Source organism: Convolutriloba macropyga, unplaced genomic scaffold (assembly GCF_964194025.1).
Source record: "Convolutriloba macropyga unplaced genomic scaffold, txConMacr16.3 SCAFFOLD_2600, whole genome shotgun sequence".
Lineage (NCBI taxonomy): Eukaryota > Metazoa > Xenacoelomorpha > Acoela > Convolutidae > Convolutriloba > Convolutriloba macropyga.
The window spans coordinates 1-27,493 of NW_027452661.1; the positions used below are offsets into that span (position 1 = coordinate 1).

Consider the following 27,493-nt stretch of genomic DNA (forward strand, 5'->3'; position numbering starts at 1 on the left):
GAAATCGAGTTCAGAGACTCAAGACAGTTTTGAGCCAGAATTATTTCGGCTGGGTCCGGTGTAACCGAGCACATCGTCAGGGCAAAATTTTAGTCATTTGTTCCGTATTGGCCACACACAATATTGGTCAATTTGGGGTCTAACCCATACCATATTTTGATCGATAGTTTGCCATGCATACCAATATTTTGATCTCCTGGATCTGTCTTTTACCAGTATTTTGATTTGCCCCATGCCAGAGAAAAGCTCAGATTCAGAAACTAAAATTGTTTTCATTTATTTGTCTAATTGAATCAATTGTTGCATTTCAGACAAAAAAGGTAAATTCTTATTTTTTAATCATTAATAAAAATATATAGTTTATAGTAAAAAATGTGTCTGTTGAAGCGTCTGGATAAGGTTTTTGTTTTATCAGTTGCTATATTCATTCAGTTCTGCTGCAAGGCAATTTTTCATTATTGACCATGCACAACATTTTTTCTTCATTTTAATATTACTAATTTTTTCTCTCTTCTGTTTTGGAATCCTGATGTAGATAAAAATGTGCCCTACTTTTTAATTTTAATTATATAAAATAACATGTTAAGTAAAGCTACAATACCAATTTGGAAATCGAGATCTTTTGGTGTTTTTTTTCAAACTTTGTAACTTCATGTCTTGCGAAGTGTCAATTTTTGTCGCTTTTTTGTATGTCAATGGTATACGTAATAATACGCCTCCCAGTTGGAGACTTTTTTAATCCGCTTAAAACATTTGTCCAGACATTAATTAAAAATTTTGTCCATTTTTGATTCAGTGGTGTCTGGGAATCAATGAATGTATATGACTTATAACTCTTTAAGCTTGATTTCTTGTTTTTTTTTAAATTTTAGAAGACATTCAAAACTGCTACTCTGTATTAAATAGCTGCCCCGATATATTTTTATCATGCTTCTTACGCAAAAGAGGAATCTTTTAAAACGTATTATTTCTCAAGTGTTTAACTGACAAGAACAATATTGTCTATTGTTCCTCAAAGAGGTGAAATCAAGTGACAAAAGCATGTCCCCATTTTTCACGATTCATCTACCACTTTCGACCTCTTGTGAAAAGTGAGAGCGCGTATACAATTTTGAAGCAAATTTGAACAAAATTAGTCTAATGTTACTCGTTTCTACCCACGTTTACAACTATAGTTTTTAAAACATTGGTCATGAAAAGCCAACGAAATCGATTATGCATACCCGAATTTTCGAAATTGCCCACATAATGCTGTCCTGCGGCCTGATCACACGTTGCTGCTGATCTACGGCACATAATATGGGACGATTTTCATCTACTCTTTATCGTGATTGATTTGTAAATTTGGATCTTTTCAACAATTGTCCCCTTTTGCAAAAGGGGTGGCAATTCTTGAAGAGAAATTTCAGCCAGCCATTTATTAACCAATCAGAGACGACTAATAACTTTCAACGCATGCACATACTATGTTAAGTTGAATAGAATAAAATACGCCATGGTACGGCAACTAGCCGAACCGGAATACAAAGCGAAAAAAAAATTCCCGCGTCGCGGCTTTGTCGCGATAACCGACCCACAGCACATCCCATTCCGGATTACATCCCACAGCACATGAGAGACATGGCCGTGAACAGCGGTCCGCAATTGCGCTTAAACTAATTTTCGGCTACCTAAACTGTAGGCCAAGTAATATTGTGGTAAAGTATAGTACAGAAGTGGTGGCGATTCTCTACTAGGTAACAAAAGGGGGTGGGGGGGGGGGGGGGGGCAATTGTTGAAAACATCCGTAAATTTCACACAGGGATCATGACTTATGTGAGATACTTCGTGCAGTTCATGTATGTCCAATTATGAAAGATGACATTCACCTGTCATCAGTTTTTAACTCTCTCAGGACGTAAGCATTGCAATCAAGTCAACTTGAAATCAAACCGAAAGTATTGTTAAGATACTCGATTCTTTGGATGTGACTAGATACCGAAACACCAAGAACCCAAATTGACATCTGAATTCAAATGACACACAACGCTGGTTTTCTTTAAAAGTTTTGGGTTTTTCTGATCAAAAAGTGTTTTCTGATCAAAAAGTGGTTTCTGATCAAAAACGCAATTTGGGAAGGAATTTGGGAATGCAACATTTTATGGTAAGGATAGATCGTATCAAAACTGATGAAGGGACGGATAAGAAGTAAAAACTGCGATGATTACGGCGAAAGTGGAATATATATATATATATATATATATATATATATATATATATATATATATATATATTAAATCTCAATATTATACCGGTAATTTTGCGTCAAAGAATTTCATTGTTTAGTCTTGAACACAACTTTTCTTAGCGTTTCAAAAAAGTGCACTTATTGTAAATTGTTTGAGATGGGGCGAACGCTGTAAAGTTGGTGAACAATTCGCAATATTAGAGAGGTATTCTTATATAACTTTGCAACAAATTCTGGACCTTGACCTGCCTAAATTAGATAGTAGACGCCTGTATTTGCCAGTCTAGATCTGAAGTTATCCAGTGTTAGATTTTCCAGTATTAGATTTTCTCCAGTAATAGATTTTCTCACGATTGAAACATTATAGTAACAGCAGTGTTTCACTTTTTTGAAAACAAAAAATTGAAACATTTTTTTACTGAAACTTGATATTTTGTTTTCAGACAAAAAATCTTAACTGCAACATTGTCGTTTGGATCTATTTTGTTTCGGCCTCAAATGTTTTTTATGCCCCTCATTACAATTTTTGTGGTGTTACATAGCGCATTACTATGTCAAAAATAGCTTAAAGATATTACTACGCCAATAAGCTGGGTGGGGAGGGTTAGGTCCAGGAATTTTTTAAATTAAGGCTCTCTTCGTTGCCTTTAGATTGATCACTCGTCAAAATGAGCAGTAACCCTAGAAGCTCACGTGACCTGTCTGTTCACACAACATCATCTGCAACTTCTCAGTTGGCAAAAAGGAAGCAGAATGAACAAAGGGCGAAAGAGGAGGAGGAACAAGAAAGAGCAATTCGAGAGAGGAAGGGAGAGTTTAAAAAACAGCTCAAGTCACTTATTGGGGAGTCCACAGCACACGGAATTCCATCTACAGTGTCCAGTAGCAACAAAAGGTGAGAATTGTTATGCATCGATGAAAAGACACGTTGCCTAAAAAATCAATCATCAAGCGAACAAAGATAATGCTGTTCGTTTGTCAGAGATTTGAGAGTTGTCCTGCAATTTGTGTACCGAAAAATTTCTTGCTTCTAGAATTTTTTTGAAACTGTTCATAGGATTGCGTTGAAACAATTCAAACAATCAGGACCTGACATTGTTCTGATTCAGACTGCCAACTACGTGAACAGCTTAAAACTGTCGATCGTCTGGGTCCTGATAATCATTTTTAGTAATGTCTTTTAACATAACCGTCAACTTCACGAATTTTGCAAGATCCTGCTAGGCAACGATCAATGGCAAAACTTTTGCCAGGTGTTGCAAAATAACCGTCATTGACAAGATCCTGCAAGACAACAGTAATTGATGAAAAATAAAATTTATACTGATGCGTTGTTTGCGAAAAGCAGTTGTTTGCTCACTGAATTTTTTTGCTTGCTGCCGGAATTCAAGGACTCCTTGCGCTATTCAGAAAAGATTATGCGTAATATGTAGAGAATTTTGTGCATGACGCGTTATCTTTATACGCAATCCTATATAAATAGCAAAAGGCCAATATTTTGTGATTATTAAATACCAATCAACTGAAATTGATTTCATCGGGCAGAATTCATTGCAAATAAATCTCGGTGGGATGAACAAGAAGGCTAAGAACAAAGAAACCAACAACTTTTGCAGAAAACTTCCACAAGTTTTTCAATAGATGTTTTCAATCAGAAATGGTCTGAGCTATTTGAAAACTTAATTGAGGATATCACTGCTACAAGAAAATTACAGCAACAAGGAATGTGAGATTGTAAGAAAACTGGGAATTCAAAACATGGAAAAACTCTAGATGAACTCAATTTGTCATGACTGAGAGAAGTTTGTCAAGGAAAGGCCTCTTTGCGAAGAACTGAAAAATATTCATAACTTCTTTACTTAGAAAACTATTTTGTAGAACCACGTTGGCTGTAATTGTTACATTTGTTCTGTTCTGGCAATATTACAGTGCTTATACAAACCTGATACGGTTAAAATATAATTTAAGGAAACAGAATTTTCCAAGAGCCGCCTTAATGGAAATTATGTGTACTTGAAAGAAAAGCAACTAACTGTAGAAAAAAATATGTAACTTAACGCTGAAGAGAAAAATCAAGTGACTAGCAACTGAGAAGGTGCACAATCAGGCCTATGCAATGATCCCACTGATCACACTGTCGAAAAAAAGACTGGCATTAAAAACATGAGTGGTGTCGCTAACCTCATTTACCTGGTTTTCAAAGTAAAAAAAATCTCTTTTGAGCAACTGAGGGCTCAATACAGTACTAATTCATTCAAGAGCAGATTTCCTTCAGTACAAAATGAAAAAGTAAACTTTAAATTGTGTTTGCCACTCTTTCTCTTGACAAAAGGCAGGGTTTTAATGGAAGCGTGAGGTGTCACTGATTATAGCAGAAAACTTTGTAATTTCACTGAATAAAAACAAATTTTCTGATATGAATGTGTTTAAACAAAATTCCTGTTTAAACCAAAAGCTTTAACCAACTCTTATTCGAAGCAGGAACTTTTTTCATATAATTGCTTATGATTTTTTTAACTATGGATAAATTTACTGCTCACAAGGTTGTTGCTGGAGTATTTTTGCCAGTAGTCTGAAATAACGTCGGAGAACTGATTAATTCACGAAATACGAGTTTTCATAGCCGTAGTTATTGAACATACTTCCAAGTAACAAAGTAACAGCCGGTCTGTACGTTTTTTATATTCTATATATTGAAATCGCAAATCATCAGGTTCCTTGTGTTTTTTATCTTGAAATCTTATGTTATTTTTTTAACTCCTCATATGTGTTCGTTGTGAAATACGTTCTATGTATTAAATTGTTGTTTTTAATTAATTACTTTTTTTCAACCTCAGCCTTAATTCTTGACTGGCTGTGGAGAAGATTTATAGAACATAGCTAACAGCAAACAAAGAGAAAAAATTGACATGTAGATTTTTTTTGTTCAACTTTGGATCTTTACTTTTGAAAAAACCTAAATGCTTAGAAACAATTGACAATGGTAATTCAGAAACTTAATTTTTGTTGAATGCGCATCACAAAAAATTGAGTATCAATGGCATTCAGTATACTGGAAGTGATTATCCTCTAAAAACCACTGTGTTCCGTATAGATTGAAAACGGAACTAATGTTTTTTTTTCAATTACTGAACAAGAAAATACACAAAAGGCTTAAGTAGTCTTATAAAAAAGTAAAAACGACAGCGTGGACTAAAAAATGGAGTAAAAAAAGTTAATTCTGATGTGCAGAGGCCGACAAAAATAACTCGAACAAACATTGGAAACAGGTTTTCTTGTCCATAAACAAAGTAAAAGAAAAAAATCAACACAACTGGTCTTCATTAATGGCAGGCAGAAAAATGTCGAAATGAAAACGCCAATACTGCCTCTCACGAGGAAGTTCTTCTCGTTAGGAGAAATTTTAATTCATTTTATGGTGATATGGAAATGCTACGAAATCATTGAAAGTAGGGTTGAAAGTAGAAGCAGCAGCGTTTTCACTGGATTCTTAAAAAAAATAGAACGTCAGACATCATTCAAGCTTGTGAAAATTCTCCCGAATACACTCTTATCAAAAATATGGCTTATGAAAGAAAACAGTTAAAATTTACTCAATCAAAAATTATAATTTTAAAAACATGCGAATGAAGACTTTGACTTTTTCATTAAAACGAACACTGACTATGTTCATGAACAGATCTCAATTTTTTTGAATCAACAAAATCTACATATGAACAGAGGCCAATTTTCCGGTTGAGTACCCTAACTATTACAATTAGCGAATACATTTAATGCAGTACTGAATATTTTAAGGTCAGATGCAGGACAATAAAAATTACTTCATCACATTTAATTATATCTGAATGCACAACAACCTACTCACGTTCTAGAAAGAAGAAACTTAAAAGTCTGTTATGGCAGTGGAAAAATATTAGTGTAGATAACATTGGTTGAATTTCAATTAGGAGCTGTTCAAAAAAAATAGAACTAATGCAGCCACTTGAATTTTTTTATTCACTTCAAAATCATTCGAAAAGGTTCTTGATTATTGTCTCCAGAGGTTATGATTGGACGGAAAACTGAGAACACATGGACAATAGATTTTGGTTAAGGAGGACAAATACAAGACAGAGAAAACTGAGTTGAATTTTTTTCAGAAACAAAATGGTCAAATCTGTGTTTAAAAAAGCTGAACAAGTTTTTTTTTTTTAAAAAAAAAACTTGTTTGAAAAAAACAAATGCAAAGAAAACTACGAATAAATTTACATTTATATCAAAAGGATAAGACAAGAGACGAGAAATTTTCAAGGAAATCAACATGTAATAAATGAAAAATTGAAGAAAATTTTTGGCGGAAGAAGAAGTAGCTGAACAAAAAAGATGAGATCTGGTAATTCTAAATCTAAAATGCTGTCGGAGAATTTCCTTATTGTTTTTTTTCTCGGTTGAAAGCCCTATCGGCCAAAAATCCTATCAGCAGCAAAAATTTTGGGCAGTTATCAATTTTTTTTAGCTCCCTTTGATCAGACTGCTCAATACAGTTAACAGCAACTGCGAATTAGTTTAAACGGGTACTTCATATTAAGCAAACTAATGAGTTCATACATTTGCTCCATCTTTCCTGACTGTTATAACTTTCAGGTTTTTAGTTATTTTTTAAAAACTGAATTAAAAAAATTGTTCGAAAAAGAAACAAATACGACAAAAATACGAAAAAAATTACTTTTATATCAAGAGGATAAGACAGAGACGAGAAAGTTTCAAGGAAATCAACTTGTAATCAATGAAATAGAAAAATTGAAGAAATTTTTTGGTGGAAGAAGAACTCGCTTAACAAAAGAGAGAGATCTGGTAATTCTCATTCTAAAATCCAAACAAGCATCATATCATTTGTTTTTTTTTGCGGAATACGTTCTGATGAATTGTAATATATAACAAAAGCTCAGAAACCAAATTCTTTTTACTAAAATTGAACGGTCAAGTAGGTTTTAGAAATTGAAAAAACAAATAAAAAATAAATCATAAATGATGTTGGAGTTTTTTATCAGTCCTTTAATCTTAAAAACAATATCTCGACAGCCAATCAGAATTAAGCTGTCGGATAGTTTCCTCATTTTCCTTTTCTCGGCTGAAGGCCCTGTCGGCCAATATTCATAGCATTGGATAAAGCTGTGAACAGTTATCAAACTCTTTCAGCTCCCTATGATCAGACGACTGATAGCAATTAACAACAATTGCGAATTACTTTAAACAGGTGCTTCGTATTAAGCGAGCTAATGAGTTCAAACAATTGCTCCATCTTTCCTGACTGTTATAACTTTAATATAATGACCAAATAAAGTTATGTTTACATATCTGCTTACTGATATTCTGCAACTTATATGGCATCGAGTGCATTCATAAATTCATTACAATCATCTTTACAATTTAACACCAATTTTGCGTTCATTTCGAAACAACTTTCTGCAATTTATCTTTAATTATTATCCTAGTTGAACAGTAAAACCATTACTAATAGCTGGTTTTTTGTTGTTTTTTTCTGAAAAAGAATTTATTTTAAACATTTTTTTGCATAAATAGCTTGTCTCTGGGTCAGAATTTGCCTTTATAGCAAACAGTAATTTTCAATACCTGCTAATTTTTTCAAACCTATATGTGTCGGACTTCTTTTTACCTTAATACTTACCAGGATTATACTCAGGATTCTTATATGAATAACAATAGTTATAAATAATTAATTTCTAAAATAATTTCAAAAAATGTTCGGCATCGACTTTGCCACTCTTAGATCGCTCTTCTGGCTGTCGACTTTCTTCGTGTGTGCCACTCTCTTTTCCAAACAGTCCTTCACACTCGTGACCCAGTACCTGTCCTATGGGAAGACTGTGAGTGTGCGGATGGTGAGGGAGAGCCAGAGTGAGTACAGATTCCCCAGAGTCACTCTCTGCAGTCACAACATGGTCAACGCAAACAGTCAGCAGTAAGTTATACAGTTCTTTTCAAACCCTGGCTCATTTCGTGGGGAATTTGGAGGGGGGGGGGGGGGAGGGGGGCATTGACACGGGCCCCGATTCATTAAGACTCCACATTGTAACATCATATCTTTTGGACCCTATATCACCACCCCCCCCCCCCCCCCTCACAAAATCTCACCCCAAAACCTCTAATTTTGAATATTAATCCCTAAACTATTTTTCCCCAAACCCAAAGTAACCCTTATTTTTAATTTTTAATGTTAATTGTGTAAATAATATAATGAAATAAAATCCGGGTGAAATAGTAGAGAGGTGATATAATATGGTTGAAATGATAGGATTTTGAATAAGATTAAAATATGATCACATGAGGGTTTTAAACACACGAAACCAGGGGTCACATTCACATAACTCTGCGACTCAGAAACAGATTTCAACACACACTAATTTGATGGTAAGTTGAATCGAGAACACTAAAATTCTGATAAGCAGGATTTTCAAGCATTCGAATATCTGGTTATAGGTTTTTATCGTCTGATTATTGGATCAGTTTTTTGAGGCTATGCAACCTATTATTAGTGCAAAAATGCCCATCGTTGTTTACACTGTTTACACACAAGCTAATAAAAAATTTTCCACGCCAAAACGGGGAACAAACCGCCCGAACTGAATGACAATTGCATACAAAATTGCACATGTGCAAATCCAATTCAGAGTCAGTTTGGATTCATGCTAGTAAAGCCATTTTTAGATTTGCCTGAATTTAATCAAGTCTAAATGAGGACAGAAAAAAATGTCATGCATTGGACTGTAATCTGTCATATCTAGGCTTTTGAAACCCTGCAACGTAGATTCTGCTCTATCGACTTGGTTGACTTTTTAGCTTTTGAAATGCAATACTGTGGCAAATAGATTGAGATAGAATAAAATGCAAAGTTGAAATTAGGTTTGTCTAAATAGCTTTACACAATCAAGGCTACGACCCATGGTTTAAAATTAGTTTTAAGCGTGTGTGGAAACTAGTTACACCAGGCCAATTTAGTTCAAATCTGATCCAAAATTGGATAAATTTTCAACTGCATTCTACAATGCCTGTTTTGGAAAATCATTGACATTTATTTGTAAATAAATGCCACCCAATAAGTCATTAATTTCCACGCTTTACCTTTTTTTCACCGTTGAAGATCTAATAACTAAGATATTGTCAATTAGACGGAAATAAAGGAAATCCTAATTGGTGGCTAATTTCAGAAATGTCCCTCTAGTTACTAATTGTGGATTAGGAAGACCATTAACAGTTTTGCAGTTAACCAGAGCGCTGTTCACAAGAACAAGTGAGTCTTTGAACTCTTCGCGAATAATTTGGTTTCAAGTAATTACTAAAAGTTTTTCAGCTATTGAGGTTTTAGGCTATTTATACGCTAATTATATGTTATTTATGTGCTAATTATATGCTCAATAGCGTTAAATTATTCCGTGAATAATTCTTACAACATGTGTTGCATAACTCTACTGCCTCGTGGCAAAAGATCAAGATTTATTGAAAAAAAGTGACGAAAAACTGATACTCGTTTCAACAAATGTTACTTTTTTGGACATTGGTCTTGTAAGGGCCTGTGTTTGAAACAGCACCAAAATTTTATCATTATTTGAAGTGATTACAGTGTTCTTAGTTTGGTACTGGAATTTACTGGCAATTACTTCTAAAACTCGTGTATTAAAAATCTCATTTTTTGTGGAACTCTTAAAACTTAAAAAACATGCTGTAGACCTTAAAAACATAAGAAAAACAGAAAACGAAAATTAGGGAACATTGAACTAACTTTTAAATTCTCTAGGTGAACCGTAAAAACTGAATACGATATTAATTCAAAGTGAAATTTAGTTGCCAATGTACCTGACAAACTTAGTAAACGAAACACCTCGAAAGTTTATTGAAATTATAATTTGAAGGATTAGATATGAACAGACAGAGAACGCATTTTCGGACCTTACTTAATGCGTACGGATATACAAAACCCCTCATAATCTGACCACGCTGGAGAACCTAAAAGGTATTTTTCTCAAGTTGTTAGGCTAAATTAAACTCGAAGGATTCAATTATCTAAAGATTTGAAAAGATAAGCAAACATAAATACGCTTGAATTTTGAACCTTTTTCTTAACCCATTTTCCTGATTCTAAATTCACTTGCTTGTTATACAATCTTCGTTTTTCTCAGTGGTAATAGTCTTTCCTTATTTTCGATTTTTAACTTCTTAGAGTTATTCGTTTGAGTCGGTGGAGTCGGAGATTGAATAGAGAAAGAGAAAATAGTTAGGAGACTTTTTAGAGAACAATTTTGATTGATTCTAGCTTTGATTTAGTTAAGAATAACAGTGTGTGGTAACTTTGCAATCTTTCTGGCTATAAACCTTTTAGAGTTATAGTTGGCATTACTACAGAGCATAGCATTTCTACTTTAAGATACATAGGTCATTTTACAGAGATCAATCACTATTACGTTAAGTCAGCATCTCCTGGGACTTGGACATCAGAGAGAGAGAGAGAGAGAGCGAGAGAGAGAGAGAGAGAGAGAGAGAGAGACTGCAGACACCTTCAAGACGAGTGTTTCGAAGAGTATCGATCGCCGCGCTCCTTTGGAGACTGAATAAGTGAAGCCACTCTGCGGGTAGGGTTGCCTTCTCGCAGAAGACTTGGCGAGCAAGATTAACCCATGTAGTATGGACGGGTGAACCAAGTAGACAATTAACACTGTCTGCTGTAGCCCTAAGTACCTGATGGCCAATAGATCTTGCGTCCTTATTTCAAGTGGTTGATACTCTCCTGGTTGCATTGTGGTGTGAACAACGGCGGACTTCTCATCTTCAGACTTTGTAACTCTTAGGGTCATCTTTTGATCTCTTAGTATAACTTAGCTGCATTGGTATACATCTCAATCATAGTACCACCTAATTCATCATTGTTTTCTTTACCATACACTAGTTCACAGTGGAGTCTAAACAACACTGAATGAAACATTGGCATTGCTCGTTTATACAAAAAAATGCCTCCAATCTGAATATTAGGAGTATTAGAAGGGCCTGATATAACCTTCTCTGTTATTTAATATAGTAGGCTTGTGAGGTTACCACTTCTCTATTATTGTGTTTCTACAAAATTTAATAATTTGCAAACTGTTGGGATTTCAATAGGGAAGTTTCCCACCCCAGATTTTCAAATTCTACACATGCGTTCAAATTACGTTTTGAGGTCGACTGATGAACACAAGAAAAGTTTTGAAAAATTGTGGCACCACATTACTCCGCCAAGGTTATATTTTTTAAAAGACAATTAGAAGATTTGCAAATAAACTTGGCACTGTTCACAAAAAACAATAAACTCTCTGAAATTGGTTGAATTTGAATATTTATAAAAATCGGAAAAATACGCTAATCAAATGTTCGAAATCGTGCATTGGCTTTATGTTTATTGTTAATATTCGTTACATACTGTAAGTTTTTTAAAGGATATAAATACGTTGTTTCCATTTTTTGAATACCTACCTATTTTCAATCGTAAAAAGGATTACGCAAAACTGGATACACTGACGAAGTATTGTCCTTCTTTTCCCTTTTTCCATAAAACAAAATTATTGGTGAATTGTGCTGTTTTGCCATCTGATTTTAATTTTCACACGGCCTCTAATTGCCCTGGCTAGTTTGTGAAATAATTGAACATTTTAATGTCAAGAGAAACATATCTTTTCTCGTTTTTTTCTTTTCAAAGAACTTTGTTTTATTCCTTTGTAATGTCTCTGTTTTTACTCTTAATGCCCCTTTTTGAAACTGAAGCAAAACCCAATTGAATTTCATCAATTGGTTGTCAAAAACAAATCTTTTTTCAGAACAAATTTCTTAATAAAATATTTTGCCTTAAAAACAGATTTCTCAGTTATTAAGAAGAAAATGACCAAAAATGAATAAATGAAAGAGAAAATGACACAAGGTCAGCTTGCAAGTATAACAATTATCATGGAGAAAAATCGAAATTTTTAATCTAACCAGCCGTTTTTCACAAAAGTTATTTTGATCCGGTGGTTACCAGACCACGATAGTGTGGTATCGGGATGATAGCTGCAAAAATGGCTGGTGTTTCGCTGATGCGGGAGTGGAAGAAATAGTGGAACATGGTCAAGGTTTGAGTGACGCCAAAAACTTATAAGTACACTCAAGTGTCATATTAAGTCTTTGTCACTATCACATTTGCGCCTAAAATAAATATGTCTCAAAATGTCAAAAATGCGAATAATATTTTTGTACATCAGTGGGAGAATGAAGAAGTTTTCAGGGGATAGTCGCAGTCGGTCATTCGAGCCTACGGTTCAATTTTTTTTCATTTCTTGTATTTTATTGAGCTCAAACTAGAATGGTACCAAATTTGAACTAAAGATATTTTACGGACCTGACAAACTTAGTAAACGAAACACCTCGAAAATTTATTGAAAGTATAATTTGAAGGATTAGATATGAACAGACAGAGAACGCATTTTCGGACCTTACTTAATGCGTACGGATATACAAAACCCCTCATAATCTGACCACGCTGGAGAACCTAAAAGGTATTTTTCTCAAGTTGTTAGGCTAAATTAAACTCGAAGGACTCAATTATCTAAAGATTTGAAAAGATAAGCAAACATAAATACGCTTGGATTTTGAACCTTTTTCTTAACCCATTTTCCTGATTCTAAATTCACTTGCTTGTTATACTATCTTCGTTTTTCTCAGTGGTAATAGTCTTTCCTTATTTTCGATTTTTAACTTCTTAGAGTTATTCGTTTGAGTCGGTGGAGTCGGAGATTGAATAGAGAAAGAGAAAATATTTAGGAGACTTTTTAGAGAACAATTTTGATTGATTCTAGCTTTGATTTAGTTAAGAATAACAGTGTGTGGTAACTTTGCAATCTTTCTGGCTAAAAACTTTTTAGAGTTATAGTTGGCATTACTACAGAGCATAGCATATCTACTTTAAGATACATAGGTCATTTTACAGAGATCAATCACTATTACGTTAAGTCAGCATCTCCTGAGACTTGGACATCAGAGAGAGAGAGAGAGAGAGAAACTGCAGACACCTTCAAGACGAGTGTTTCTAAGAGTATCGATCGCCGCGCTCCTTTGGAGACTGAATAAGTGAAGCCACTCTGCGGGTAGGGTTGCCTTCTCCCAGAAGACTTGGCGACCAAGACTAACCCATGTAGTATGGACGGGTGAACCAAGTAGACAATTAACACTGTCTGCGGTAGCCCTAAGTACCTGATGGTCAATAGATCTTGCGTCCTTATTTCAAGTGGTTTATACTCTCCTGCTTGCGTTGTGGTGTGAACAACGGCAGACTTCTCATCTTCAGACTTTGTAACTCTTAGGGTCATCTTTTGATCTCTTAGTATAACTTAGCTGCATTGGGAATTTGGTATACATCTCAATCATAGTACCACCTAAATCATCATTATTTTCTTTACCATACACTAGTTCACAGTGGAGTCTAGACAACACTGAATGAAACATTGGCATTGCTCGTTTATACAAAAAAATGCCTCCAATCTGAATATTAGGAGTATTAGAAGGGCCTGATATAACCTTCTCTGTTATTTAATATAGTAGGCTTGTGAAGTTACCACTTCTCTATTATTGTGTTTCTACGAAAATTTAATAATTTGCAAACTGTTGGGATTTGAATAGGGAAGTTTCCCACCCCAGATTTTCAAATTCTACACATGCGGTCAAATTACGTTTTTGAGGTCGACTGATGAACACAAGAAAAGTTTTGAAAAATTGTGGCACCACATTACTCCGCCAAGGTTAGATTTTTTACAAAGACAATTAGAAGATTTGCAAATAAACTTGGCACTGTTCACAAAAAACAATAAACTCTCTGAAATTGGTCGAATTTGAACATTTATAAAAATCAGGAAAAATACGCTAATCAAATGTTCGAAATCGTGCATTGGCTTTATGTTTATTGTTAAGGTTCGTTACATACTGTAAGTTTTTTATAGGATATAAATTCGTTGTTTCCGCGTTTTGAATACCTACCTATATTCAATCGTAAAAAGGATTACGCAAAACTGGATACACTGACGAAGTATTGTCCTTCTTTTCCCCTTTTCCATAAAACAAAATTATTGGTGAATTGTGCTGTTTTTGCCATCTGATTTTAATTTTCAAACGACCTCTAATTGCCCTGGCCAGTTTGTGAAATAATTGAACATTTTAATGTCAAGAGAAACATATCATTTCTCGTTTTTTTTTCTTTCCAAAGAACTTTGTTTTATTCCTTTGTAATGTCTCTGTTTTTACTCTTAATGCCCCTTTTGAAACTGAAGCAAAACCCAATTGAATTCCATCAATTGGTTGTCAAAAACAAATCTTTTTTCAGAACAAAGTTCTTAATAAAATATTTTGCGTTAAAAACAGATTTTTCAGTTATTAAGAAGAAAATGACCGAAAATGAATAGATGAAAGAGAAAATGACACAAGGTCAATTTGCAAGTAGAACAATTATCTTGGAGAAAAATCGAATTTCTTAATCTAACCAGTCGTTTCTCACAAAAATTACTTTGATCCGGTGGTTAGCAGACCACGATAGTGTGGTATCGGGACGATAGCTGCAAAAATGCTGGTGTTTTGCAAATGCTGGAGTTGTAGAAATAGTCGAACATGGTTAAGTTGTGAATGAAGCCAAAAACTTACAAGTACCCTCAAGTGTCATATTAAGTCTTGGTCACTATCACATTTGCGCCTAAAATAAATATGTCTCAAAATGTCAAAAATGCGAATAATGTTTTTGTTCATCAGTGGGAGAATGAAGAACAAATTTTCAGAGGATGGTAACAATTGGTCATTCGAACCTAAGGTTCAATTTTCTTTCAATTTCTTGTATTTTATTGAGCTTAGAAAAGGCTTTCAAAATTAACCAACAGTTTATACAGTTTTAATTGATCGAAGACCACATTATCGGCGACGACTCTGCAAAGTTTGTTCATTTTTGATCAAACTAAGTGATTTAATTGTTTGGTGAACTCTTTAGGGACAATTCATACAAGAAGCTGGACTTCCTCAGCAACATCGCAGCCTGGGACATTTATTTCCATTGTGAGATACTTTTATCTCCATTTTATTTTTTTTTAATTTTCTAATTGGAGGTAATTGATGGCAATTGTTTTAGATTGCAAACAACTTCTTGAAGAGGACGAATTATGTAAGTTTGTACATTAATTGGGGTACGCGATTTTTTTTATCACTGATAGACATTAGGAGGTAAAATATTGAAATTTCCTGTTGTTGTAATCTTTTATGCTATTCTAATGCCCGGAATTATAGTCAAACCCTTGTCTATGAACACTTTGCTCTACTTTGACTGCTGATCAGATCATTTCCCAGACTAGAGTCTCTGGTCTAACCTCAGTCCGAAATGATCATTGTCTAGATTCTTTGGACCATTATTTTTGCCGGTTTTAATTTTGTTTCGTTTCAGGGGCACAAGGTTTGATTCTAACAGCAGAGATGATGACGACAATCATGAAATGTTATCATCCTGACAGAGAAATTGAGTGGTTCTCACGTACTCTACAATTTCAACCAATCACATGCGACCACCTTTACACACGACAGGTTACGTCAGTTTTAGGCCCATTGAAGTCTAACCGTTACGGATAGAAAAAAAAAACAAATGAAATCTTAATAAATTTTTAAAAATATTTTCTTTCCAATTATTAGGGGTTATGGCGATAATTTTCATTAAAAATATTGAGCAAATATTTTGTTTATCTCCTTATTGAATTTAGTTGCATTCGGTTTCGGAGTTCAAATGCGACTACAAATCAACAATCATATTGATTTGTCGAAGTCAATATCATAAGAAACTATTTTGTCGTTCCAAAGAATTTTTATTTCAAGAATTTTTAATAACAAAGAACCCCTATTGTTTTCTTTCTTTTTAAATTCTATCTCGAATACCTATGTTACAAAAAAATTTTAAAAAACAATAATTTTCCGTTTTCTTTCACTGCGATTTGATTATGTTCCATATGTCTATTCCATTGGATTGATTGGCCGAACTGAACGTCAAGTATAATCGGTTTTGATTCAGTGAAATTGCAAGTCTTGGATCAGGACTGTATCAGAGCTCTGATCAAATCACTTTTTGGACTTGATCAAGTCCTTTCTTAAATCAAGTCCTAAGTCTCAACAGGTCTTGAGCAAGACTTGACAAGGCTTCACAAGTCTTAAGAACTGAAACAAGACGTGATCAACACTGATTTGTCAAATCAAGACGTGCATTTCATTGGAGAAGTACTGAAGAAGACTTGAAACTCGTTCCGGGTGATTATTGCCGTTCAGTTTTTTTAGAATCCAGTCATGTTATTTTACATCCCAACCCATCACTAACACTGCGGTCAGTAGGATGTAGTAATTTATGAAAAAAAATAGTTGGAAATATTTGATGCTGCAGGTCCCAACAGTTGTGGAATACAGTTCAGGTTATGACTACTCAACCTCTGGGTCTTCGGAGTATGATTATGACTACTCCTATTATGGAAATGCTGCCAGTCCATTTGCAGAGTACCACAACACCACTCAAGAGGAGAAAGATCGCATTCTCAAGTGCATCGTACAAAACGATAATGCAGGTACAAGTTATTAAAAAAAAGATGGCAGAATTGGGGAATAAATTTTGCTTCATGAGAAACAAAATCGAGTCGGGATTTGCTTCTGAGCAAAAAAAATAAGAACTAAATATTATTTAAAAAAGTCAATTTGTTTTCTTTGCAAAAATTTCAAATGATGTCGAGCAAAGGATTCAGACATTTGAATAAAAACTATACAAGGAGAATCGGTAATGTGCGTTTGCACAATGCTCCGACCCCGCTCATAAATTTGACTTAATTGTCTACCAAATGAGGAACAGGAAGAAAACTTTCATAATTACTCATACCTTGGTTAACAAGTAATTTGTCTTGCGGGCAAACCAATGAATGAATTAATTACTGCCGTCTTGGAGAGTCAATGATACTTTCTAATAATAGAACTCCGAGACAACACAAGCAACAAAAACAAAAAACATCATTTCCCGTCTAACTCAAAATTTGTTTCTTCTAAATCACGAACAAAGTTAAAACGCATCAGTTACAACTTAAACAAAAAATCAACCTGTACTTCACCTCAAAGCAGATGCGACTTTTCTATTGAGCCTCTGTAAGAAGTCAAGAAAAAAATAATAAAAAGAGGCAACGCAAACACCAGGTGTGAACTACAAACACTACATAGATAGAGTCTTTAGTTACTCCATCGGAACATTGGGCGCATTCGCTAGCGATAAAATGAACTAACCCTAGAGAACCACTGACACTTGCCCATGATGACAGTAGGACACAAGAAAAACAAAAAGTCAATAAACAAAAGTAACTGTAAATTACGACCAAAAGTCCATATTTATTTTTTAAAAACGCTTAAAAAAATTCGAAATGACAACAGATAATATCCGAAAAAAAATCAAAATAGTATCAATTAAATTATCAATTGACTTCTAATTAACATCAGCAAAGAAATTATTCTTCTGAAAACATGTGAGTCTGGTCCTTACTGAGACTAGGTAACAGTAGACCGAAAAATAAAGAAAAAGTGAAGTTTGAAAATACGTATATATTTTTGAAAAAAATTCCTAAGTCAAAAATACCAATAGCTCTCAACTGAAAAACTGAATTTGCTTTTTCATACCTCCATTCAGGGAGCTATTGAGATCTCTCCTGATCCAGAATTTTTCGTAACATTAAAAGGTGACAGATACATCTAAAAATCAAGTATTCAGTTAAAGTTTGGGAGAAAACAAATTCGTTAAAAACATAGCTGTTCATTAAAACCATTTTATATGATTAGCTGCTCTCAACATTTGGTTAGTGGAAACTAACGGAAACTGTCATTAAAGTTGTAGTATGACACAAACAAAATTCAGAAACACAAAACAGGATTTACAAAAATTGAAAACAATGGAGCCACAACACTACTAATAAACAAAAGACTAGCAAAACTAAAAAAGGATTTCTCTAGAGAGCAGATGATGTATATTAAAGACTATGTAGCAATTTATCAGAAATGGTATTGAAAAATCGCCGAAAATCAACAAGGTAATAATTTCAAATAACATTTTTTTACAACGTTATAAATTTTTCATAAATGTTCGCACTTATGTTGAAATCATTTATAGAACCTAAATTTCCACTATAGCAAAACTGAGAAGCGTTGAAACTTCATAGGAGGTCAATGGTACCTCAAATTAGCGAAGACCAAGTCATAAGACAACAAACAAACGACGAGTACAGACCGAACTCAAAATTCCACAAACAATGTTACCAAAACATTTGTTGAAGACTTTAAAGCACTGAACTCTCAATTGAACGGATTCCAACTGTTTAATTGAGGTGTTTTTAACACCAATGAGCCCTCGTTTCAAAGGGAATATTCAAAAAGGACAACAAAAATTAACCAGAAGCAATGACCAGTATCAAAATCTGAAACAACCAGATGTAATTTTTCCCTAATGGGACTTTATAATGTCAAGGAGATAAAGAATCAATGGCGCAAGAATCAACGATCAGCTGCAATCAACAAATGCTAGATGGAGTCTTATGTAACGCCATCGGAGCCGATGAAAGCAATCGTTAACGAGAAAATTAGTTAAGTATTGCCTCTCGGGAGAACGAATGATACTTCCAATTAATGAGATTAGGAAACAAAATAGCAAGAAAGTCACGTAACAAAAATAATTGTTATTTATGTCCAATAATCAATAATTTTTACAAATGCTTAATAAAATAGTCAAAATGGCAACAGATGATACCAGAAAAAATTGTGACTGAAACATCAAAAAAATTTATTTGGCATCACTAAAAAACGCGAGTTCCTCAGGAAAACATGTCGTACCGTTCCGTACTGAGACTAGGTAACATATAGACAGAAAAAGAACACAAGAGAAAAATTTGAAAAGACTATTTTTTTTGAAAAGAACTTCAAAGTAAAAAAAACAATTGGTTCTCAAATGAAAATACAGGATAGGCTCTTTCATGATACAATGCAGGGGGCCATTGAGACCTCTCTTTATCCAGCTTTTGCCATAAAACTATTATGATTGAAAGTGACAGCTACATCTAAAAATAAGTATTCATTAATAATTTGGGAGGAAACGTTAGTGATGTCATTAAAACAATGAGCTAATCAATAAAGCTATTATATATGATTAAAACCAATAAAAAGCTATAGATTTTTCGCTTGAAAGAGGATATTTTTATTTTAAAACTTCTAAAGACCGATTTCTCAACTTTTCTTTTATTCAAAAACATAAAAAATCAATTTCATGGGAGGCCATATTTACCTAAAAATAGTGCAGACCCGTCTTGAGACAACAATTTAACAGCAAGTTCAAACAGACCTCAAAATTCTATAAACAATGTTACAAAGAACACATTGTTGAAGCCTTCGAAACCAAAAGCTATCATTTGAACAGTTCATGACTGGGGCATTTGATTGGGGTATTTTCGACTGTATGTTTTTGAACTTCAATGAGCCCAAGTTTCAAAGGGACTAGGCAAAAAAGACAACAAAATACTATCACAAACAATGACAAGTGTCTGAAACGATATTTCTGAGACCACAAAGCGCCATAATCATTTTTTTGTAATTATGGTTAGGGTATTTGGGAACATCAGTGAGCCCACGTTTGAAAAGGACTATGCGAAAGAGAAAACAAAACATTACCACAAATAATGAAAAGTGTCAAAAACGATAAAATTCTGAGACCACATTGCGTTATAGTCATGAAATCATCAGCTGCAACATAAAAACAACAAAAGGACTATTGTTTGCTCCGCTAAATGGGCTTGTGAGATTTTATTGAAAGACTAAATTAAAACTTGTCAAAAAGAACAGTAGAAAAGAGCACAGTTCACGAGTTCGTTCATTTTTTTAAAAGAAAAAATTTCAAAGTCATTAATACCATCAGCAATCAACTGAGATCTTGAAATACGATTGTTTATGTCTTCACTGGAAGCAACTGAGACTTGTTGTCATCCAGTATGAAAAAAAAGAAAGACCGAAAAAAAGAAAGACAAGTACAGGCAAAACCAAGACTGCAATTGTGCTTTGCAAGAAACGGTTTCGAAGCCGCTAAAGTCGACCGCTATTGATCAGAAACATTCATTGTGTTCAAATACGTTTTTGAACGCTATGTAACTTGTTATGTAACTAGTTATGTAACCTGCTTTTATGTATCTTGTTATTATGTAATTTGAAGTGATAATCGGACAATGCAATTAAAAACACTTCAAAATGTGCAATTGTCTGAATTTAAATAAAAAAATAATTTAGAACTAGTGGTATCGAACCGAAGAAGGCAATAGTTAAAAAAACTTCTATATCTATAAGGATTTAAATTTCGTTTAATAGAAGGAATATGAAATTGTTATTTGCTGAGACTATGTAAGACGTTGATAGATTTTCAAAATAAGAGGTAAAAATCAAAAGTATATTGAGATTTTTTAAACAAACAGATTCAAATACATAGGAGCCATTAGATGTCAAATGAAAACAAATGCAGGCAACATAAATTAATATTTAATCATGGGGCCTCATTTTGGCAAACAACGTGAGTGATTTGTTGTTTACTTTTGATTGAAAACTTTTCTGCTCTTTATTAATTACAGAAAAAAAACAGTTGCGAAATTAGTTTATAAAAAAGAGTTAGCCTCAATGCAATCATAATACTTTTTGATTGTCGAAAACCACGAAAGGACCAAAACTGGCCTTGATATTGCAACATATACAATAATAACAGCTAATAATTCCATTTGTAAACAAAAGCTACTTTGACAACAAAATCTCAATATATCAAAATTGAAAGATTCATGTTGCAAATTGATTGTTATTGAAGTTTCTTGTATTTCATATCCAGCAAATTTGTATTTGATAACACTGTTAAAAGAAACAGAAGTCGAAAAAGCGTTGTTTTGAGTTAACTCAAATGTCTGTCGGCAGATATGAGGTCTGCATCGTTTTCAATTTTGAGATAAAGGGGGCCGAGAAGCATTTGGTGCCATTTTTGGATGAACAAACGCTAAATTTTGAAAAAAACTTATTATTTTTTAAGCTCAAATTATCGGATCAAAAGAGTCAGCAACCCTCGTCTGTGATTTTTGGCGAAAGCAATAGCAATATTGTCAACAAAATCAACAATTTTTAGCAAAGTTGACGAAAAATAGAGCAAAAATTCCGTAAAAAGTGAACGAAAACAACGGATATCATTCCAATGTTAGCAAGTCTTTGAACCTCTATAGCTACCCAGACAAAACAAAATTCTTTTTTGAAAAACGAAAAAAAAATAATTTCATATTCTACGCTGTTGATACTTTCTAATGATACCAATCAAAACTCTCTGCGGTGAATGTATCGATCGGTCAAAATTGACTGAACAAGAAATCCATTTTAGTTTATAGTTCCTGACCCCACTAAAATGAGTCGGAACAATAAGAGGACAGTCAAACTGTTTTACAATAGTAGCCAGGTGAAACCATTTCGCAGAACAAATTTTAATCTTTGGTATAAGTTATTACAAAAAGTAAGAGAAAGTTGTTCTATCTTTGTTAATAAAAACAATGTTAAATTAAAATTACATGAACTTTCGTAATTAATTTTAATGGAAAGTTTTCATATGCCTAATGTGGGTGTCTGGACATATCTACCTTGGGTCTGGCACCTCAACTTGAGCTGGGAATGTTTCTGACTCATTTGGCCCAGGGTATCCTGTAAGTTATTACGAGCAAGTGCCCCTAACTTTTTTTTAGTTTATTGCGCTTATATGTGAACTTTTTGGTACCGGTGTTGGCTTGTAACGATGTATACAACAAATATTCTCAACAATATCATTGAAAAACAATATTTACTTTTATATTGTTTATACCTAAAATTACTCGAACTTACTTATAATTTATAATTTGATACTTTTATAATTTATTACTAATAGAACGCTTTCTCTGCCGTTTTCGACCAATTTTCCCCCTTTCAGTTCGCGACACTCTCTCATCTTCTGTATGGACGCAGTCCTACTTGAATGCCTCCTCTGAGGACTACAGTGACGTCATAGAATTGTTCAGGACTGCCGACTTGGACTCTGTCTCTGCCAGTGGTCTTCAACTGGAAAGTTTTTTAGTTGAATGTCACTACAAGTTGCTCACATGCAATCATAGGTAAGATATTATTCAGAGGGGGATGAGCGGGCAAATTGTTATCTACCTCACTGGGATGACCGAAATGGAAGACGCTTTTTCTATCTTGGAAAATTTGGGTCACCCATTGCTACTATTATAAACCTAAATAATGATGTGAAATTATCAATTTTTTCATCAGCAAATTATCATCAGGAACCATCGACTTGGTGTGACTGGACAAGAATAACAACAAATTGGACAAAGTTTTTTTTCGTATCTTGGGAAATTTGGGACTAATCATTACAATTAATATACACCAGAATAATGCTGTAAAATTATCAATCATGGAGGGTCCTAATCTGTTCTGGGGGGGGGGGGGGGGGTAGTTTTATAATTTTTTTGAGCAGACACAAAAATCAGAAAGCTTTGGTATATCTAGCTTCTTTGTTATTTTGGATTACAAAGTGCTGTTCGGTATAGACGGTTTTACGTGAAACGCAAAAGTAACTGCAGTCAATGGTTTATATACTGCAATACTCGAGGGTTTCCGAAAGTATAAAATATCAATTTTTCATATAATTATCAAATCTTTAGTGACTATTTTTAGAAAAAGAAATTAAATATTTTTCTCGTGGAAACCCAAAAAGTAAGTGGGGGGGGGGGGGTCACTTTTATAATTATAAAAGTGACCCCCCCCCCCCCCCCACCACCACATACTGGTTTCCACTTTTATCATCTTAATACATTAATGTATTAAGATGATAAAAGTGGAAACCAGTACCAAAAATGAGGATATTCACTCGAAATTTTGTCACAAGTAGACAGCGCTCGAAGTGAGATATATATTTTCAATGGTTCTCAAAAAACATTGATCACTGCTAATTCGAGATTGTTTTAGTCACTTCACTAAACAGCAAACAGATTCATTCGGCAACTGTTTCACATTCGAGGCACCCGAGGAGCGACTCATGCCTCCCGGCACATTCCCTTCTTATAACAAAGGTCAGTTTTCTTATATAATGTCTGTCAAAAGAGATAAGAGAGTTTCAGTCTATTGTTCCCAAAATATTAAAGACTGAAAGTTTAATATAGCATTTAATCATCACCTGTTGCGATAATAGCTGTTAAATAAACTGCCAGTGTAATAAATTTTAATGCCCGATAGACACTGGAAAAACACTTCAGCATTAGACTACGAGTTTATCACACTCTTTTATCGCCACTGTTACTAAGTAAACAGTGGCGATAAAGGAGTGGTGATGAACTCGTAGTCTAATGATGGAAACAATTTGATAATCTTGTAGTCTAAAAAAACTTGTGTGGTGTGTGCTGTGGTGCTGTGTGTGTAGTGTGGGTGGGGTGTGTTTCTGTGCGTGCGTGTGTGTGATTGGGCAAGTGTGTATGCATGTGTGTGTGTGTGTGTGTGTTTGTGTGTGTATAAGTGTGTGTAAGCGTTTTTGTGCTTGTATGTCTGTGTATGTGTCTGTGTGTGTGCGTGAGTGTGTGTGTGTGTGTGTGTGTGGGTGTGTGTGTGTGTTTGTGTGTGCGTAAGTGTGTGTGTGTGTGCATGCATATGTGTGTATGTGTGTGCGTGTGTATATGTGTGTGTTTAAGTGTGTGTATGTGTGTGCGCGTGTGTGGCGTGCGTGCGTGCGTGTGTGGGTCGGTATGTGTCTGTGTGTGTGTAAGTGTGTGTAAGTGTGCGTGTGTGTGTATGCGTGTGTGTGTGTTTGTGTCTGTGTGTGCGTGTGTGTGCGGGTGCGTGTGCGTGTGTTTGTGTCTGTGTGTGCCTGTTTGTGCGTGTGTGTGTGTGTGTGTGTGTGTGTGTGTGTGTGTGTGTGTGTGTGTGTGTGTGTGTGTGTGTGTGGGAGGGGGGACATGAGGACAAAACGGAGAACAGATCCGAAGAAAAATCACTTACCTTTGAAAATGTAATTGTGCACAAAAATTAAAAAGGATGTTCAAAAAAATAAAACCAATAAAACTGTGTTCAATTTTAAAACGATCGCAACAAGTGCTGATTAAAAAAATTACCACACGGTTATTACCGCCCTCGAAGTTATCATAACACCTTGGCCTCGCCTCGGAGTTTGATAACTTCTCGGTGGCAATAACAACCGTTTGGTAATGTTCATTGTTTACAGTAGTAACAGTTATTTATAGGACTTGTTCATAGACTGAAATTTATTTACAAATAAATAGAATTAATTCGTAAAGTTGATTGTCACCAAATAAAGAATATATCCCTGGTTGAGGTGTGCGCTCGAAATCTTCCTGGTCCAGACCATTTCGAGCGCACAGCTGACTTTTTCGCGCTCGAAATTACAGGGCCTGCAAGGTGGAACGAGCGCACTTGAGTCAGATCAGAGGCTGATTCGAGCGTATTTGAGTCAGAAATCTACAAAAATTCTAAACGAAAAGGATTCAAAGGTTGAACGAACGCCTCTGCAACTAATATTACTGGGTTTTCAAACGATAAAGTTTAAATTGTACCGCAATTAATTGTCATTTCTTTTTTTGTGAAAAAGAGAGTATATGACTCAATTGTTTAGCTAGAAGCTTGTATTTGCGGTTATATGCTAACTTGGATACTACTGATAAAGAGGAATTGTCTAATTTTTTGCTTTTCCATTTGGCCCAGACAGCTGAAGTCAATTTATTACAAAAATTGTGGAACAAGTTGGTCATATTTTGCTAATTTTTCACCCATCTATTTTAATTTTTGTATTGTGATACTTCTAATAAAGAGGAATTGTCTAATGTTTTGCTTTTCCATTTGGCCCAGACAGCTGAAGTCAATTTAATACAAAAATTGGAACAAGTTGGTCATATTTTGCTAATTTTTCACCCACCTATTTTAATTTTTGTATTGTGATACTTCTGATAAAAAGGACTTGTCTAATCTTTTGCTTTTCCATTTGGCCCAGACGGCTGAAGTCAATTTATTACAAATATCGGAACAAGTTAGTCATATTTTGCTAATTTTTCACCCATCTATTTTATTTTTTGTATTGTACCTCTACTATGACGAATAAGATTTATCCTCAGTAATGGATAAAAACTTTTTGATCATAGAAAAATGGCGGAATTCGACCTGCAAAATTCTGTTCTCTTTGATCATGCTAAAGCATATTTGTTTTGTCCGTTATTGCAAATTTGACTAGCAATAAAGAACAAAATATAAAAACAATGACAAAAAATTCTAAAACAAATTGAAAAAAAAAAGAAAAATAATCACTCTCATTTTGTATTACCTAATGATATAGCACAAAAACAGGCAAAAAACTATGGCTCGCAAAAGACTGTTATGAACTTCAAAAACATGAATCGCAAAAGACTGTTATGAACTTTGAAAACGTCTATTTAGTTTCCATTTAGCATAAACTTCAAACATAGCAATAAACATGACAGGTACAAAAGAGGACGTTTTCGCTTTGAAATAAGGCCTATCCAAGGAACTTAGCACTCTGCGCACTTGAAAAAGTACTAAAGCAAGAATAGGGCATGTAATGAACTTTAATGCCCTTCTAAGCGTTTGCTGATTATCCTATTTGAAAAGCTCAAACTGTAAAAATTTGTGAAAGCAATTTAAAAAAGAAGACAGAGTAACCCGGGTCGAAAAAAGAAGTTAAACCTGTATGAATCCTGTAGGAAAAAGTTAATCTTGTAAGAATTTTGTAAGAATCATCTAAGAGAAAGTTAACCTTGTAAGATCTTGTATGAATCTTAGAAGAATCTTGAAAGATTTAACAACGTCTTGTAAGAATCTCGCAAGATCTTACAAAATTAACTTCTGTTTTCGACTCGGGTACTAATACAATCCATTGTTTTTCTGATTTTTCAAAAGACCGAGCACCAATACAATCCAAATTCTTTGGATTATCAAATTTCTGACCTATTTTTATAAATTTTGCATAATTGATTTTTTTAATTACAGCAACTATTTCAGAGCTTTTATGGGCTAATATTGACTGGAAAAAATATCCCATATGTGTATGCGACTCCAAAATTCCTATCCAAGAAAGGTTTTGTTATCAATTCAATTCAGAAATTCACTTCAGCTCAATTCGATTCAACGCACAAAAAAGGTGGGTCAAAACAAAACCATGCCTGCATATACGCAAATATGTTTTTTGGATCTTCTTCGTTTGTGCTCCCCCCATCTTAGTGAGCTTATATTATTTGTACCCTCAGAAGCACGTCCAGTATTTTTTACATGCATAATGTACTGGGGTACAAACGGAAAAGATCCATTTTTTGTTAATACATGCTTTCTTTGGTTAATACAAAGTTTGTCTTTCCGTTCAGCCTTTTTGTGGTTTTTTCCGTTTAGCTTTTTACCATCCAACATGTGTTTGTTATTTTTTGAATTATTCGAACTTTTGCAGATCGTTTTAAGGGAAGTTATAGATCTTTTAATTTAAAAAAATGGATTTTTTTCATTTGCTCCCTCAAGTTCGTTTTGCATCCCCCAGTTATAGAACACGTGCATTACAAAGTAAATCACTGTATAGCAAGTACACTTGAGGTGGAAATAATATGCGCCCACTTAACGGGGGGGGGCACAAATGGAAAAGATAAATTTCAAAAAAATTGTGATTTTCTTGATCTCACAACATGAAAAAATTCCTTTGAATAGTAACGTAGGAGCTTTTAAAAGTTATTTTTATTTTTAGGAAGAAAACAATCGAAAGAAAATTTTATAATGTGATTCTTTAAGAAATTTGTTGATGTTTATTATATTATTTTGTTTGAATGATTTGAAATATTTTTTGTTTCAGGTATATTTAACCGTATGGTTATAATTTTAATTTACTTGTTGCAAAAAAATGTTTGATTAGGTTTGGCCCTCACAGTACGGATAGCAAATGAAGATAATGCAGAGCTGGTGACGTCATCGAGTGGCATCAAGATACTTGTTCACGAGCCTTCAGTGTCCCACGGGGTCATAGAAGATGAAGGAGTGTCTGCATCTGTAGGCAGAACTTCAGTTGTCCAGTCCTCAAAGGTACGGGCATTTATACCCTTTCCAGAGTTGGTTGTGATCTGAGCTTTTAAAACGGCAAAAAGTACC

The 27,493-nt window shown here is 34.3% G+C and overlaps 1 protein-coding gene across 1 annotated transcript; it reads left to right on the plus strand.

The window, feature by feature from the left end:
- Nucleotides 1-2,879: 2,879 nt before the first annotated feature.
- LOC142357698 (epithelial sodium channel subunit alpha-like) lies at nucleotides 2,880-27,493 on the plus strand. The gene is made up of 9 exons (XM_075409250.1): nucleotides 2,880-3,122; nucleotides 7,998-8,189; nucleotides 15,252-15,316; nucleotides 15,390-15,422; nucleotides 15,699-15,835; nucleotides 16,677-16,854; nucleotides 22,278-22,458; nucleotides 23,318-23,421; nucleotides 27,261-27,493. Exons 1-9 carry the CDS (start codon nucleotides 2,896-2,898, stop codon nucleotides 27,467-27,469), a joined length of 1,326 nt encoding a protein of 441 aa, XP_075265365.1. The 5' UTR covers nucleotides 2,880-2,895; the 3' UTR covers nucleotides 27,470-27,493.